The sequence below is a fragment of the Balaenoptera physalus genome, assembly GCF_965194825.1.
Source record: "Balaenoptera physalus genome assembly, chromosome: 14".
Classification (NCBI taxonomy): Eukaryota; Metazoa; Chordata; class Mammalia; order Artiodactyla; family Balaenopteridae; genus Balaenoptera; species Balaenoptera physalus.
This window is the reverse complement of record NC_138893.1, coordinates 87,757,916-87,776,238: the sequence shown is the minus strand read 5'-3', so window position 1 is coordinate 87,776,238 and position 18,323 is coordinate 87,757,916. Positions and strand designations below refer to the sequence as shown.

The following is an 18,323-nucleotide window of genomic DNA, read 5'->3' as shown; positions in this document are numbered from 1 at the left end:
TGGCACTGATAGTTTACATAGGTTTGTTAATCTGTATCTGTTAGATATTTCTGAATATTTTACTTATTTGCCTTTAAATAGCAAAGGGTGAAAATATGCTTATGGCAGCTGGCTTCCTCTTGAGTAAGTGACCCAAAAGAGCAAGGTGGCTGGGTTAAGTGGTAGAATTTTGGATGATTCTTCCCACCGTTCAAACCTTCTCTAGCATAATAATAATTACACTGATAGAATTTTGATATATATCAATACCTCTATTTTTTTTATGAAGACAAATATGAAATCTGCAGCTTAAAGATTTTGGCAGCAACTTTCTGTTAAAGTCCTATTAATGGCTTAAGTCTTCTTAAGGGTTGCTAGGTATGTAAAAGATATATAGCATTTTCCATGAAGCAGCTATAGCAAAATTATTTTCTTACGTTACCTTTTGCAATTTTTCTTTCAGAATCTGGCTCTTTTCACAAATACAAAAACAATTCAGAGACAAGACTGAAATAAAGCATAGTTGCTAAGAACTTATGCAAATTTTGATATCTACTAATGACAATGCAAAAGAATCATCTTTTTTTAAAATTAATTTATTTATTTTTGGTTGCGTTGGGTCTTCGTTGCTGCACACGGGCTTTCTTTAGTTGCGTTGACCTGGGGCTACTCTTCGTTGGGTGCACGGGCTTCTCATTGCAGTGGCTTCTCTTGTTGCGGAGCACGGGCTCGAGGCACGCAGCCTTCAGTAGTTGTGGCACACGAGCTTAGTTGCTCTGCGGCATGTGGGATCTTCCCAGACCAGGGCTCGAACCCCTGTCCCCTGCATTGGCAGGCAGATTCTTAATCACTGCGCCACCAGGGAAGCCCCATCTTTTTATATGTTTGTTTGTTTGTTTATTTATTTATTTATGCAGGATCTTCAGTTGCGGCATTTGGGATCTAGTTCCTTGACCAGGGATCGAACCCAGGCCCGCTGCATTGGGAGTGCGGAGTGTTAGCCACTGGACCCCCAGGGAAGTCCGGCAAAAGAATAGTCTTGATAACAAAACCAAGAATTAATTCTGTGTATCTGTGAAAAAAATAGCCTCATAAATGATTATATATGTTAGAAAAATCGTAATGTTAAAGTTTATTTTTTGCAAAATTTCCAAGTTATGTTGCTTGTGTCTGGAGCAATGCCCAGCACATATTCAGGACTCAATAAATTTTTGTTGAGTAAATGAATATAGAGCTTAAATAAGACTGTTATTGAATATTTTCAATTGGAATTGATATCGTGAAATAGTATTGCTCTGGTATACATTATTAGCTCTTTCCCTCAGGAAAGAGGGAGACATGGGCCATTTTAAGTATTAGAACTAATAGTCTGCTAAAGTTGTCCAACCCAAATTTGAGCTCTTGAGGTTAAATAAAAAATAGAGTGAAATGGTTAGGTTTCTCTATAGTCTACATTGTTTTTAGGACTTTATTATTTTGAATGACACTAGCACAATCAAGTCTTATATGGAGGGACTTCCCTGGTGGTGCAGTGGTTTAAGAATTCGCCTGCCAAGGCAGGGGACACGGGTTCGATCTCTGGTCTGGGAAGATCCCACATGCCACGAAGCAACTAAGCCCGTGCGCCACAACTACTGAGCCTGCACTCTAGAGCTTGTGAGCCACAACTACTGAGCCCGTGTGCCACAACTACTGAAGCCCGTGCACCTAGAGCCCATGCTCCGCAACAAGAGAAGCCACAATGAGAAGCCTGCGTGCAGCAATGAAGACACAACGCAGCCAAAAATAAATAAATTTATTAAAAAAAAAAAAAAAGCTGAGCTCTCCATTTAAAAAAGAAAAAAGCGTCTTATATGGATACTTAATGCAGGAATGAAGAAAAAGGAGAGAGAGGAAATGAAGGTCAATCATTTTAAACTAAGGAATCTAATAAACCTTCAACTGGTAGATTGTATTGCTCCAAACTTACTTTTCATCTTGCATAGTTTACATTTTTCATCTTGCATAGTTTACATTTGTCCTGTATTTGATATTAAACATTAACGTAAATCAAGCATCTTGTGATTTTATCTACATTTTCTCATCTGTGTGTGCAGACTTATGTATAGAAATAGTGGTTGAATTCTATCCTACTTTTTAAAAATTGATTAATTTATTTATTTTTGGCTGCATTGGGTCTTCGTTGCTGTGCGTGGGCTTTTCTCTAGTTGCGGTGAGTGGGGGTTACTCTTTTTTTTTTATATATATATAAATTTATTTATTTATTTATTTATTTTTGGCTGTGTTGGGTCTTCTGTTGGGTTTCTGTGCAAGGGCTTTCTCCAGTTGCGGCGAGTGGGGGCCACTCTTCATCGCGGTGCGCAGGCCTCTCACTGTCGCGGCCTCTCCCGTTGCGGAGCACAGGCTCCAGACGCGCAGACTCAGTAGTTGTGGCTCACGGGCCTAGTTGCTCCGTGGCATGTGGGATCCCCCCGGACCAGGGCACGAACCCGTGTCCCCTGCATTGGCAGGCGGATTCTCAACCACTGCGCCACCAGGGAAGCCCGGGGTTACCCTTTGTTGTGGTGTGTGGGCTTCTCATTGCGGTGGCTTCTCTTGTTGCGGAGCATGGGCTCTAGGCGCGCAGGCTTCAGTAGTTGTGGCACACGGGCTTAGTTGCTCCGCGGCATGTGGGAACTTCCTGGACCAGGGATCGAATCTGTGTTGCCTGCATTGGCAGGCGGATTCTTAACCGCTGTGCCACCAGGGAAGTCCCTCTATCTTACTTTTATCATGCTGCCCTTGCCTCCTTTTCTTGAAGGGAGGTGTTAGGGTTAGGTCACACACAGAAAGCCTAACAACAAATTATAACTGGGTAGCACAACTTTCTAAGCCAGTTTCACAATGTTTTGCCTTTGTTCTTAACACTTTTAATCTTGGAAATGTTTCTTTGCCAGGTGGTCATTAACACTCTTCCTTAATTGTTAGCCTTTGACAGACATTTGTGACTCTTCTCTGCCATCACTTTGGATCTGGTCAGGGAGTGGTTACCTTGTTATTCAGTAGATCTTGGTGGAAAGGGTGATGTAGTTTCTTGGATACAGTAGGCTCTATTAACTCCCTATATTACCCCACCCACCCACCCCCCACACCGCCCCAACTGAGCCTTTGAGATGATGACTGGAGTTGGGAGAAGAATTCAAACAGCAAGCTTCCCCAGATGGTTCAAGTGCTGAGTAATTCACACCAGGCCCCCAGTTCACGGGTTCCCCTATGTAAGATTGTTTATTAGTCAATAGAGCAGGTGTGGCAATGAGTATGTACAAGTGAATGTTTTATTGCCTATTTAGGTGTGATGTGACCAGAGTTTTTGGGGTGAGGTATAAACCAAGCTGAAGTATCTAAAAGTTTTAAAACCATCTAACCTGGATTTATACATTTATATAATCTTCAAAGATTTCCCTTTTTTTATTCCTTTGTTCCAAGTTTCTGCCTAGTATCTGCCTTGGTTGTCTTCACCCTATACCATGGTACTGCTTATTTCTGTGCCCAAATCAGGCACCTCTTTGTGTATTACCATGTCAACATAATAAAGGGGTAGTTGGTGTCCTGGGCTACTTGTTTGCTGTCTGCAAAATCTTGCTAATGTGAAAAAACCATTTTATACTTCAATGATCAAAATTAGGCAAAAGCTGAGAGGTTGATGCTATCAGTTGATGTTAAACTGACTTACATTTTTCACTGTCCTTGCTTTTCTTTTGTTATAAAACATTTTTCTTCACTTAATCCTACTGTCCACTAATGTACCATTAGAACTACTTTTATGTTAGCTTGCTTGCTTATAGAGTTCTTTTTTTTTTTTTTGGCTGCATGTGGGCTTTCTCTAGTTGTGGTGAGTGGGCTTCTCATTGCGGTGGCTTCTCTTGTTGTGGAGCACGGGCTCTAGGCGCACGGGCTTCAGTAGTTGTGGCTCTCAGGCTCTAGAGCGCAGGCTTAGTAGTTGTGGCGCATGGGCTTAGTTGCTCCGCGGCATGTGGGATCTTCCTGGATCAGGGCTTGAACTCGTGTCCCCTGCATTGGCAGGCAGATTCTTAACCTCTGCACCACCAGGGAAGTCCCATAGAGTTCATTTTTTAAGGAAACTTTTTATTGAACTGTAATATACACAAAGAAAGTACACAAGTCACAAGTGTGTAGCACATTGAAGTTTTACAAAGTCAAACCATCCAGATCAAGAAATAAATTATATCACCACCACCCCAGAGCACCCCGCATGTGCCTAATCATCACCACCACCACCCCCAAAAGTTGAAGTTCATTAGCTATGATATATAGGCGGATTTAAATGGATGATTTTGGTTTTATGGGGTGGGGTGGCCACCATCATTTTGTTTTGAAAATTTAACCCTAATTTTCTCTCACATGGGTTATGGATAAGCTCAAAAGTGATCTCTCTTTGGTAATATACCCGACACTTGACATAAACGTTGCTCCTAGCTGTGATTCTAGCCGAGTCCTTCTGTGGAGCCCAGATTTTTATTGGAGCTGATGTAGGACCCTAGTCACTGCTGCATCTTTAGAGCTAAGATTGTATTACAACGATTATTTTATTTGCTCTTTTTTTTAAGTAACATAGTTCTGTAATGTTTATACAATTATTAAATTTAAATTTTAAACTAAAATTAAATTCAGTGTTAATTTGAAGTATCCAATCAGAAAATTAAAGTTCCATATGAAATTAAAATTAAATTTTAAAAGTCTATTATTTTCAGAATTTAAAACACATCTTAGTTTTACCCTCTGAGATGATAATTAGCAATTTTGGGTATACCCAAACTAAGAGCTAGGGTGTTAAAAATTGCAATTAAAAATTATGGACAAATGCTGAAGCATGTTAAGCAGAAGAGTGACAGTCAGTAAAACTTCTGGTAAAAACTTTTTATTCTACAACTTCCTAAATCTGAAGAAAGTTTGATTAAATGAACATAGGATTGTTTTCGAGCACAGGCTACTCAAGAGTTTTTGATTCTCTTTGCATACTGAAATAGAATATATAGCTCAATTCTTCATGGGTTGTTTGAATGCAGTATTAGAAATTATAAAAAAGCCTTCAAAGAAATTGCTTAATGTAAAAAAAGGCTGAAAAAGGATGGATTCTTCCCAAATTCTTAATTTATAACTTAGTAAAGAATAAATATTTTTCTTGTTGTTAAAAACGTTTTTACTATAAAAAAAATTAATCTACTGGTGAAATTTATTTTGTCATTGTTTACCTAGTAAGTAAAAAGTCAATATCTCAGGACTTCCCTGGTGGCGCAGTGGTTAAGAATCCGCCTGCCAATGCAGGGGACATGGGTTCGAGCCCTGGTCCAGGAAGATCCCACATGCCATGGAGCAACTAAGCCTGTGTACTGCAACTACTGAGCCCACATGCCACGAGTCTGTGCTCCACAACAAAAGAAGCCACGACAACGAGAGGCCCACACACCGCGACAGAGTAGCCCCTGCTCACTGCAACTAGAGAAAGCCCACAAGCAGCAACGAAAACCTAACGCAGCCACAAAAAAAAAAAAAAAAAAATTCCCCTTCATTTTCCACGTGTCCTTTTTTTTCCCCCTTAAATATTTATTTATTTATCTGCTTGCACCCAGTCTTAGTTGTGGCAGGCGGGCTCCTTAGTGCAGCATGCATGTGGAATCTAGTTCCCTGACCAGGGATCGAACCCCGGTCCCCTGCATTGGGAGCTCAGAGTCTTAACCACCGCACCACCAGGGAAGTTCCATGTGTGTGTCCATTTTTGTTGATATTGTTCATTGGCCCATTAGGTTAGACCATTGCTGGGCTGGTACTGCATTTTTTGCTATAGTTTTGTAGAAAAGTTTTAAATTTAGAAGGACATTTCCCTCTCAGTTGTTTAAAAAATCTTTTTCATGACTTAATGTTCATTTAATCTTTCATATGAATTTTAGAAACAAGCTAAATATATCTTAGAATGGGGAGTAGATTAGTGGCTAGAATTAAAATCTTTTAATGTCTAACCTTCCAGCTAGGAACAGCTTAATTAAGATTTATTTACATGCATTTCCCTTAAGATAATCCTTACAGCTATGCTTAATTTAAGCTGTAAACCAGACTTCTATTTGGTTATTGCTGGTATATATTAAAGCTGTTGAGTCCTCAACAGTTATAAGGAGCCACCTGTTTTACTCTCTTTAAAAATCCAGTAGAGTTTTCTTTGATTCTCTTGAATTTTCTAGAAAGAATTTTCTGTAAAAAAAAAATTGTCTTCCAATTATAATACCACTTGTTTCTTTTTATTTTTTTTATCACATTGTCTATTTGATCTAAATTCTCACCTTTAATCCTAGTTTTCAGAAGTAATAGTTTGATTAGCCTTTGTATGTTCAAATATCTGCAGGTACCAGCAAATGTAGTAGTAATTCTGATCCAACAAACAAAATGCTGTGTTTCCAAAATAACAATTACAAAGTCTATATACCAGTAAGGGAAATTAGTGATTACAGTGGAAGATAATTAAATGTCAGTGTACCATTCATTGACATTATGAATATTTTTTTGTTTTGTACAAAGCAAGAATGTATATATCTAATGTTCTCTGGATTTTGGAGGCAGGGGAATTAAAAAGCTACTTTACTTTTTCTGTTACCTATATAAATATACTATGGCTAGAAGCTGAGTTTGCCTGCTATAGTGGAAACTGCTCTTGGTCTTTGAGACCCTTCTTTCTATGCCCTAAGAATATAAAAATATTGTTACAGTGTAGGAGGGTTCCTTTTTTCTACACCGTCTCCATCATTTATTATTTGCAGACTTTTTAATGATGGCCATTCTGACTGGTGTGAAGTGGTACCTCATTGTAGTTTTGATTTGCATTTCTTTAATAATTTGCAAGGTTGAGCATCTTTTCATGTGCCTGTTGGCCATCTGTATTCCATTTTGGAGAAATGTCTTTAGCTCTTCTGCCCATTTTGTGATTGGCGTGTTTGGGTTTTTTTGTTGTTGTTATTGAGCTGTATGAGCTGTTTGTACATTTTGGAGATTAATCCCTTGTCGGTCACATCGTTTGCAAATATCTTCCATTCCGTATATTGTCTTTTCATCTTATTTATGGTTTCCTTTGCTGTGCAAAAGCTTATAAGTTTGATTAGGCTCTTTAGAAACTTACTGTTCATTATCAGCTACTTTTCAAAACTGAGAGCATAAGGTCTTCATTTCCTTCTCCAAATTAGTTTGCACCAGTATTTTTTCCTTGATAGTTGCTTTTGATGTTAATTTCTCTAGAAATTATAGGAGGATTTGATTAGACACAGCTTTAATAGCTACCCAGAACTCTTTTGCTCAAATAATTTTGATGATAATTTAGAGAAAATAGAAAATGCAGGATTTAAACTCAGGAGAGAAATAGTGATAACAATACAATGGATTTTAAATACAAATTTTAATCAGAAAAGTTGTATTTAATACATTAATTAATGAGAATGGCTTTTTCTGTGGAAATCCTACTTCAGTTTTCTCTGTGATACAAAGTATTGAAATGTAGTGGTCACAGGGATAAATACTAAGTATGGGAATAAATTCTCAGAGCATACCAATCTCCAATCACTGGTCATTTTGATTTTAGCTGCTGTTTACATTCTCAGCATCATCTCTAAATGTATGAGTGTCCTATCTTAAGTTAACAGTAAAATATGTTAGAGTAGCCAGAACAATCTTGAGAAAGAAGAGCAAAGTTGGAAGGCTCACACTTCCATATGGCCAGGCAATTCCACTCCTAGATATATACCCAAGAGAAATGAAAATGTGTCTATATAAAAACTTGTTACATGAATCTTGATAACAGCATCAATCATAATAGCAAAAGTTGAAACAATCCAAATGGCAACCAATGAATGGATAAACATAAAGTTGAATATCCATGCAATGGAATATTATTTGGCAATAAAAAGGAATGAAGTACTGATAAATACTATAAACATGAATGAACATTATGCTAAGTAAAAGAAGCCAGAAACAAAAGGTCACATGTTAGAGGATTCCATTTATATGAAATGTCCCAAATAAGCAAAACTTACAGAAATACAAAGTAGAGTAATGGTGGCCAAGAAAAGAGAGAAATTTGGCCTGAGTGCTAATGGGGTTCTTTTCAGAGAATGAATATGTTCTAAAATTATATATTGGTGGTAATGGTTGGCCAACTCTGAATGTACTAATAACCATTGAATTGCATACTTTAAAAGGATGAATTTCGTGATATTTAAATTATGTTTCAATAAAGTGATATCAAAAGACAAGTGGATGGTGGGACTTTCCTGGTGGTGCAGTGGTTAAGACTCCGCACTCCCAATGCTGGGGGCCTGGGTTTGATCCCTGGTCGGGAACTAGATCCCACATGCGAGCCGAAACTAAGGAGCCCACCTGCCACAACTAAGAAGCTGGTGGGCCGCAACTAAGGAGCCCGCCTGCCAATAAGACCTGATGCAACCAAATAAATAAATACATATTAAAAAAAAAAAAAAGACAAGTGGATGGTATTTACAAAAGCCATTTATTTAAAACATTCTTCATTCCAACATTATTCAATTTGGGTTATGATTTTAGCACAAGTCCTAAAAGAATGTGTGATGTTTCACAGATATAACAATTGCATAGCATGTAATATAAGAATATTAAAAAGTGACAGGACCGTAGTCATGATCATCACATTACTCAGATGTTTGGGTGCATCATTTACCATCTAAAGTGAGTGTCAGGCTTCCCTGGTGGCACAGTGGTTAAGAATCTGCCTGCCAATGCAGGGCCCTGGTCCAGGAAGATCCCACGTGCCGCAGAGCAACTAAGCCCGTTCATGCGCTCTAGAGCCCGTGAGCCACAACTACGGAGCCCGTGTGCCTAGAGCCCGTGCTCCGAAACAAAGAGAAGCCACTGCAATGAGAAACCCACGCACCGCAACGAAGAGTAGCCCCAACTCGCCGCAAGTAGAGAAAGTAAGCGCTCAGCAATGAAGACCCAACGCAGCCAAAAATAAAATAAAATAAATAAATTTATAAAGTGAGTCTGTCATGAGGCCCCAGCTTCAATAGCTCGCCAATCAATACTTTGTTCCAGTTACAAAAAAATGTGGTTATCTCCAAAAGTTTTAAAATTTAGACTATTCGTATCACTTAAAATCTGTTTCTGAAATGAGAGTTTCCATCTTATTAATAGTATCACTTGTTTTTGAAATTTTCATAAAATGCAACCACATTGGGTTTTTGTGGGTTTTAACCATTCGTTCAACAAATATTTGATGAGAGCCTCCCATGAGCTGAGTTCTGTGCTCAGGAGCCAAGTATGCAGTAATAAAGCAAAGAGACAAAATACTGGGTAATATTTATTAGATCCGAGGTCTGTGCTACTATAGAAAGGTTAATAAAATTGCTACAATGTCCTGAGCCAGTAAATGACTAAGCAGTTTCTGTTTTTTGTTTTAAATTTAGGTTAAGGTACACTTTTAATTTTAGTGTGATATACCTGCAGAAGACTTCAGAAATCCCTAAGGTCACAGAATTTTTCTGAAGTGTACACACTGGTGTAACCAGCAGTCAATATTACTTGCCCCTCAGAAGTACTCTTGCCCCCTCCCAGTCACTAGCTACTCCCTAAAGAGTAACCACTCTCCTGCCTTCTAACATTATTGATTAATCTTGCCTGATTTGAACTTTATGAAAATGCAGTCTTGTAATATGTATTCTTCTGCATATGTCTTCTGTCGTCTTCCTCACGGCATTATAATTGTGAGATTAAGCCATGTTTCTTGTAACTGTAGATCATTCTCATCTCATTGAGCCATTCTTCTGGTGATTAACATTTGGGTTTTTATCAGTTTTGGGTTGTCATCAATAGTGGTGTTATCTTTAGGAAATATAAGGATACATTTCTGTTTGTTATATACCTAGAAGTGGAATTGCTGAGGGGGCAGAATATGCATATGTGCAGCTTTGGTTGATACTATCACATAGTTTTCCAAAGTGGTTATCATTTTTTTACATTCTCATATGAGTAATGTACCAATGTTCCAGTTGCTCTACATTCTTATCAACACTTGACATTTCCTATCTTTTTCATTTTAGACAATCTCCTGGGTCTGTAGTGCTTTTTTTTTTTTTTTTTAAATTATTTATTTATTTACTTATGGCTGTGTTGGGTCTTCGTTTCTGTGCGAGGACTTTCTCAAGTTGCGGCAAGTGGGGGCCACTCTTCATCGCGGTGCACGGGCCTCTCACTATCGCGGCCTCTCTTGTTGCGGAGCACAGGCTCCAGACGCGCAGGCTCAGTAATTGTGGCTCACGGGCCTAGTTGCTCCGTGGCATGTGGGATCTTCCCAGACCAGGGCTCGAACCCGTGTCCCCTGCATTGGCAGGCAGATTCTCAACCACTGCGCCACCAGGGAGGCCCTGTAGTGCTTTTTTAAAGAAGACTTTCCTCTCTTTTTTTTTTTGTGGTAAAATAACACATAATGTAAAATTTACCATCTTAACCATTTTTAAGTGTACAGTTCAGTAGTATTATGTATATTCACATTGTTGTGAAACAGATCTCCAGAACATTTTCATGTTGCAAATCTGAAACCCTATACCCCTTAAACAGCTCCCTATTTTTCTATGACCCTAGCCCCTAACACCATTCTACTTTATGTTTCTATGAATTTGAATATGATTTGTAAGTAAAATTGTAAATGTTTGTCTTTTCATGATGGGCTTATTTCACTTTGAATTATGTCCTCAAGGTTCATCCATTTGCCACATGATAGGATTTCCTTACTTTTTAAGTCTGAATAATATTCCTTTGTGTGATTCAATGAACATGGGTTTGCAAATATTTGTTTCAGACCTTACTTTCAGTTCTTTTGGATATATATTCAGAAGTGGGATTGCTTGGTCATATGGTAGTTCTATTTTTAATTTTTTGAGGAACTTCATACTGTTTTCCATGGCAGTTACACCATTTTATAACCCCACCACATATGTAGTGCTTTTAAGTTTTTTTACTTTGCTAGATGACTAATAATGTTGAGCATATTTTCATATGCTCAACATCTGTTTGGATATTGTCTTGTGTTGAGCTTATTTAATTTTTTCAGCCAGTTTTCTACTTTGCTTTTATTACTCATTTGAGGAAGTTCTTTATATATTTTGGGTAAGAATAATTTGTCGATTATATATATTGCAGCTATGTCTCCCACTGTATTGATTGCCTTTATACTTAATCTTTTGTTAGTTAATGCTTTTGATAAACAGAAGTTCTTAATTTTAATATATTACCGTTTCTTAACTTTTTCCTTTAGGATTATTAAATTTGGTAATCTATTTTAAAATATTATGCCTATTCCAGGTCTTGAAGGTGTTTTCTTCTTCTTAATGATTATCTTTCATAGTTAGATCTACAACATAACTTGTCACTCGTGTGAAGCAGGCATCAAGATTCTTTTCTTTTTCCCATATGGATGTCTATCCAGTACCATTTATTGAAAGACTGCTTTTTTGCATTTCACTGCAGTGTCAACTTCGTTATACGTCAGGTGACCATATTTATATGGGTCTCCTGCACTCTGTTTTGTTCCATTGATCTCCTTATCTGTCATTGCACTGATACTAGAGTATCTTAATTACTATAACTTTACAGTAGATCTTGATACCTGGTAAATCACTTTCTCTGTCTTTGTTCCTTGTCACTTCTTGGTCCTTTGCATTTCCATATAAACTTTGCAACAAGTTTGTCAATTCCACCCCCAAACAAAACTAATTCTGGTAGGGTTTTATATATATATATATATATATATATATATATATATATATATATATATACACACACACACACACACACACACACACACACACACACGAATTTATTTATTTATTTATTTTTGGCTGTGTTGGGTCTTCGTTGCTGCGTGGGCTTTCTCTAGTTGCGGTGAGCAGGGGCTACTCTTCGATATGGTGCCCAGGCGTCTCATTGCGGTGGCTTCTCTTGTTGCGGAGCACAGGCTCTAGACGCATGGGCTCAGTAGCTGTGGCACACGGGCTTAGTTGCTCTGTGGCACGTGGGATCTTCCCGGACCAGGGATCGATGCCGTATCCACTGCATTGGCAGGTGGTTTCTTAACCACTGCGCCACCAGGGAAGTCCCTCTGGAAGGGTTTTGATTGGAATTGTATCAAATCTAGAAACCAATTTCGGGGAAATTGATGTCATTATAATAATTAGTCTTTCATGAAAATGGTATCTCTCTTCATTTATTTAGGTCTTCTTTAATTTCTTTCAATAATATTTTTGTAGTTTTCAAAGGTCTTATACAGGTTTAATACTTGTCTTACTCCTTTTAGACTGCTATGAGAAAATATCAGACTGGGTGGCTTATAAACAACAGAAATTTATATCTCACAGTTCTGGGGTTGGAACTTGAAGATCAGGGTGCCAGCATGATTGGTGGTCCCTCCTCTCTTTATGTCTTCACGTGGTAAAAGGGGCTGCATAGCTCTGTGGGGTCTCTTTTATAAGAACACTAATCCCACTCATGAGAGCTTCCCCCTCATGACCTAATCACCTCCCCAAGGCTCCACCTATTAATACCATTGTTGGGATTTGGGATTTATTTTATGAATCGGGGGTGGACATAAATACCCATACCATAGCAATACTTAAGCAGCTTATTAAACCTATATCTGAATTTAAAGACTCATTATGTTTAATTTTCCATTATTCACTGAAGGAAATATGGAAGATCTGGCAAAGGCACAGATACAATGAATACATAGCATTTTAGCATTTCCCACACAAAGACTGAATCACTATAACTTTGTTGGTTTGACAACATGAAGATTTATCTGGTGTAATTTTGTTTGATACAATATATCATTTTGCGTTTGAGCTTATTTGAAAGCAAATGTATTCTTATTTGGCTGTTAAAGGACATATAAATATAGAAAAAAATTTTAATATACGTAATTGTGTTTAGGGGGAAGGTCCTAAAGCCAACTCTACTCAAGGGATGCCTTGGTAGCAATGATTGTTAACCATCTGGAGTGACAGAAGAAAGTGATATTGGGTAACTAACATCTTAAGAAGTTTCATCTCAAGTTTTTGTAATATTATAGCAACAAAAATGGAATATTAATTATGCTATTGGGTGCTCCATTCTCGTCACAGGGGTGGGCAGTTTCATCATTTACTGATTATGTACTGATTAATGTGATCAGTCTCACTGTAAATTTGTGATATATGGAGGGACTTTTAAACATAGTTGGATGGTTTTACATGATGTCAATATTTTAATGTAATTAAAAAAATAAACACTAGGATAAACACTAGGACCACTGGGCAGTATTTTAAATACTTAGGAATCCTTTTTTAGCAAGTCATGGTTATGATGCAGTGTAAGATAAAAGGATAAATATTCAAAATGAATTGTTATAATTTGCATTCTCCATGTCAGGTAGACCACCTTAATCTTATGATAAGATAGGTATGATAAATCCCTGAGATAGCATGGAAAAAATCACAGGAATTGCAGGAGTATTGCTTTATGTATTAGTTATTCTATATGGCAAAACCATGTGCCCAAGGAAAACATCAATAACTTTCCTCAGATGCTAAATACAGTGCTCAGAGTTTATTTTTAATGCTGGGAGTACTAGGTTATTTCTATCTAGCTACATTTGTCCTGTTGCGGCAATTATGGAAGAGCAGATGAGTTAATTAGGCTCTTTTCCATGGGATCCTCTGTTGTCTGTTTTGCAATACTGTATCAACAGTGAGATAAAACACAGACTGTTTCCACAGATTTCTGCCTGTTGTTTGTTAGTCAAGTAACCTTGGATACCCTGCGATGAGTTGTATGGGGGCAGCTAGTCTAACACCTGAAGGTCCTATAGGCTTCAACCCTTTAAGAAATAGTAATTTTTTAAAAACTAGAATGTAATGATGCAGAGCTTTAAAAACAATATCCACTGCATTCGACATTAGGTTTCTTGTTTTCCATAAATGTATGCATTCTGCTTTGGCAGGTTTTAAGAAGGAGCAGCGATGAAGAGAAAGTTCTTTGTCTCGTTCGACAGCGTGCAGGCCACCACTGTCCAACTGCTGTAATGGTGGTCCTCATCATGGTATGGGACGGCATCCCTCTTCCAATGGCTGACAAATTGTACTCGCAGCTTACGGAAAGTCTAAAGTCATACAATGGTCATCCCACAGACCGAAGATGCACTCTCAATGAAAAGTAATCAAATCTGTTTTGTACTGTTTTGCCATTCAGTCTATTATATCATGTTAAATTAACTACCAACTACATATGTTATATGGGAGAACAGAATTTTAGGTATTGTTCAACTAAAGAGTGAACATTTCTTTAAAGAGAGACTTGGTTTCATAATGGGTTAAGACCATTTTAGGATATTCTCCTTTAAGAATATTCTTTTCTTGCTTCTCTCTTTGGTACCTGATCCTTCTCACCCCTGGAGTCTGGAGGAGAGAGGTTTTTCTATAAAGGCACAGCTCCTCCATAAGAAATTGTACAATTTTGCATTTCCTATAGCACTGTAAGAGAATATCTGTTTTTCTACAGTTTTCCAATGTTGTCAAACTTGAGTTTTTGCCCATCTAATAGGGGATAAATGTCATCAGTTTACGTTAATTTGAATTTTTCATATTATGAATAAGAGTATTTTTTCATATGGTTAAGAGCATTTGCCATTTGTTTGTTTTTTATTTTTAAAATTTTGTTGAAGCATAATTGATTTACAATGTTGTGTTTAATTTCTGCTGTACAGCAAAGTGACTCAGTATATATATATATGTATATATATACATATTCTTTTCCATTTATGGTTTACCACAGGATATTGAATATAGTTCCCTGTGCTATGCAGGAGGACCTTGTTGTTTATGTATCCTATATTATAACAGTTTGCGTCTGCGAATCCCAAACTCCCAGTTCTTCCCTCCCCCACCCCTTGGCAACCACAAGTCTGTTCTCTATATTTGTGAGACTGTTTTTGTTTTGTAGGTTTATTCATTTGTGTCGTATTTTAGATTCCATATGTAAGTGATATCATATGGTATTTGCCTTTTTCTTTCTGTCTTACTTCACTTAGTATGATAATCTCTAGTTGTATCCATGTTGCTACAAATGGCATTATTTTGTCCTTTTTTACAGTGAGCCATCTGTTAATTATTCTACCCCCTATTTCAAAAGGAGTATTCATTTTTTTCTCTCCCTTTGTGATTTAATTTCTAAATGCTTTTGCCACTTTGATATTTGTCTTTTTACTTCTGCTATGTCACCTTTTGCACAAGTTTTCTTTTTAATGTAATTTATTGTATCTATCTTTCCCCTTATTGTGTCTGAATTTTGAGTGGTATTTGAGAACATTTTTCTCTCACATGAGTTATAGAATAATTCACCCATGTTTTCTTTTATTGTTGAAATTGGAAATTTTTTTTTTTTTTTTTTTATAAATTTTTTTTTTTTTTTTTAATTTTAAGTATTTGTTTATTTATTTATTTATGGCTGTGTTGGGTCTTCGTTTCTGTAGGAGGGCTTTCTCTAGTTGCGGCAAGTGGGGGCCACTCTTCATCGCGGTGCGCGGGCCTCTCACTATCACAGCCTCTCTTGTTGCGGAGCACAGGCTCCAGACGCGCAGGCTCAGCAATTGTGGCTCACGGGCCTAGTTGCTCTGCGGCATGTGGGATCTTCCCAGACCGGGGCTCGAACCCGCGTCCCCTGCATTGGCAGGCAGATTCTCAACCACTGCGCCACCAGGGAAGCCCTGGAAATTTTTAAAATGTAAATCTCTGATGCATTTCAAATTTATGCTGGACAGAAGTGGGAAGAGGAGATCCATTTCTATTCTTTTTTCCATTTATCCCAATACTACTTACTAAAGAGTACTTCTTTTCCTCTCGATTTGAAATACTACCTTATACAAAAACTGTATATAATGGAGCCCTCTCTTTTATATGAATTCTGTATCACTGTCTGGTCTTTTCACGTACTAGTACCACATTTTTTAAGTTATAGAGGCATTATAATATATTTTAATATTTGGTAAGGCTAGCTCACTATTCTTGCTCTTTTTCAAGGCTTTCTTTGTTATTTTATGTTTGTGCTTCCAAATGAACTTTATAATCAATTTGTCTAGTTTTAAGATAAATCTAATGATATTTTTAATGGGATTGCATTAAATTAACTTAGAATAAACCGACATTGTTATGATATTGAATCTTCCAGTCCTATAATATGATTTATCTTTCCATTTGTTAAAGTTTACTTTTATGTTCTTCAAGAGTGTTTTGTGTAGTTTTCCTCATAAAGTTCTTCCTTTTTTAAAAGAAATGTCATCATACAAATTATAAACAAAATATATATCATTCACTCTCTAACCTCCACACAAGATTATTTGTGTACCTTCCAGAACATTCCTTTATGTTTAAAATCATTTCATTATATTTTTGTTAATCTTCCTAATCCCAAGTATGTACACGTCATTTAATTTTTGAATTTTTGAATTTTATTTTGTTTTTTATACAGCAGTTTCTTATTACTTACCTATTTTATACATATTAGTTGTATACATCATTTTTAATGTCTCTATTTTGTTATGTGGATTCACAATAATAATAATACCTCTTGTATAGAGAAACAGTTCTAAATGATATACATATAAACTTATTTTTCCCAAGAATTCATAAATAGTTTTATTCTACTTCACTCAATGTAGATCCAGCCTCTCGCTTTTTAAAAATTTTATATTTACAGAAATGATGCAAGAATATTTCAGTGAACTCTTATATACCCCTTACCTAGATTCCACAAATGTTAATGGTTTGTTACATTTACACTTATACACATGGTCACACATACACACAAGCTTACATGTTATTATCATTATTGATTTTCTATACTTTCTTTCGGAATAATTTGTGAACTAGTTGCGAACTTTGTGACTTTTCCCCCTAAATAATACTTCGGAGGGTGTTTTCTAAGAATGAGGACATTCTCTTAACACCAGTACAATTATCAAAACCAGGAAGTTTCACTTAGATAAAATACTATTCTCTAATTCAAATATCATCTATTCTCCAGTAATACTTCATACTAATCTTCCCCTACCCATGATTTGATGGATTGAGTTGTTTTGTCTTTTGGGTCTCTTAATCCTTTTATCTCAGTCTTTTTTTGTGTTTCATGGCATTTCCTTTTTGAAAAGGACAGGCTAATTTTATAGACTGTTGCTCAGTTTTGGATTGTAGGATTGTTTCTTCCTGATTTAATTCAATTCAGGAATTATTGGCAGGCCATAATATTAGGAGCTATTTTAAGTCTATTTGTCTCATCATTGGTGATGTTGACTGTTTAATAGAAACTTTTAGGTCTCACAGTTAAGAGTTAAACTACATTTTTCTACTTGTTTGGCAACTTCTTTGAAATTCTGCCATTTCAAATTTACCTTCTTTGATCCTATTTATATCCTATTTTTCTTCCTTTTCAAGTTATTGTAATCTTTTTCCCCTTTAAAAGCATATATTCCAAAAAAAAAAAAAAAGCATATATTCCATCTTAGTGGAGGTTAGAATATTTGAACTATTCCTCCTTCCTTTTTTTCCTTCACAGTGTCTTAAATGATCCTTTTTATATTCAAATATATCAGACATTTTCCTGACTTTCACAACTAAAAATACTTAGTTTTTTTTTTTTTAAGATTTTATTTATTTAATTTATTTTTGGCTGTGTCGGGTATTAGTTGCAGCACACGGGATCTTCTTTGAGGCGTGCAGGATCTGTCGTTGTGCCACGCGGGCTCTTCCTTGTGGTTCTCAGGCTTCTCTCTGGTTGTGGCATGCGGGTCTTCTCTTCTGTAGTTGTGGCGCACAGGTTCCAGAGCACGTGGGCTCTGTAGTTTGCGGCACGCCGGCTCCAGTTAAGGTGTGTGAGCTCAGTAGTTGTGGCACTCAGGCTTAGCTGCCCCGCAGCATGTGGGATCTTAGTTTCCTGACCAGGGATCAAACCCACATCCTGCATTGTAAGGCGGATTCTTTACCACTGGACCACCAGGGGGAGTCCAAAAATACTTACAGTTTTGATCTCTAAATTTCTATATTCTTTTTACTCACTGTTTTTTAAAAATGTGTTTTTTTTAATTGTATTTTTTTCTTTAAGTAATTTTATTTATTTATATATTTATTTTTGTCTGCACTCGGTCTTCGTTGCTCCGTGCAGGCTTTCTCTAGTTGTGGCGAGCAGGGGCTGCTCTTCGTTGCAGTGCACGGGCTTCTCATTGCGGTGGCTTCTCTTGTTGTGGAGCACGGGCT

At 37.0% G+C, this 18,323-nt stretch overlaps 1 protein-coding gene across 15 annotated transcripts in view; it reads left to right on the top strand.

Moving 5' to 3' along the window:
* Positions 1–18,323, top strand: part of TET1 (tet methylcytosine dioxygenase 1) — a 141,225-nt gene that overhangs the window by 105,503 nt on the left and 17,399 nt on the right. For 11 of the 15 annotated variants that reach the window (XM_082424368.1, XM_082424367.1, XM_082424370.1 and 8 more), the window contains one exon: positions 14,021–14,232. In XM_082424368.1, coding sequence (XP_082280494.1) covers positions 14,021–14,232 — 212 coding nt within the window. Of the gene's footprint in view, positions 1–12,972; positions 13,065–14,020; positions 14,233–18,323 lie in introns of those variants that run through there. The other 4 variants (XM_082424372.1, XR_014253295.1, XR_014253296.1 and 1 more) reach the window with 4 other exon arrangements.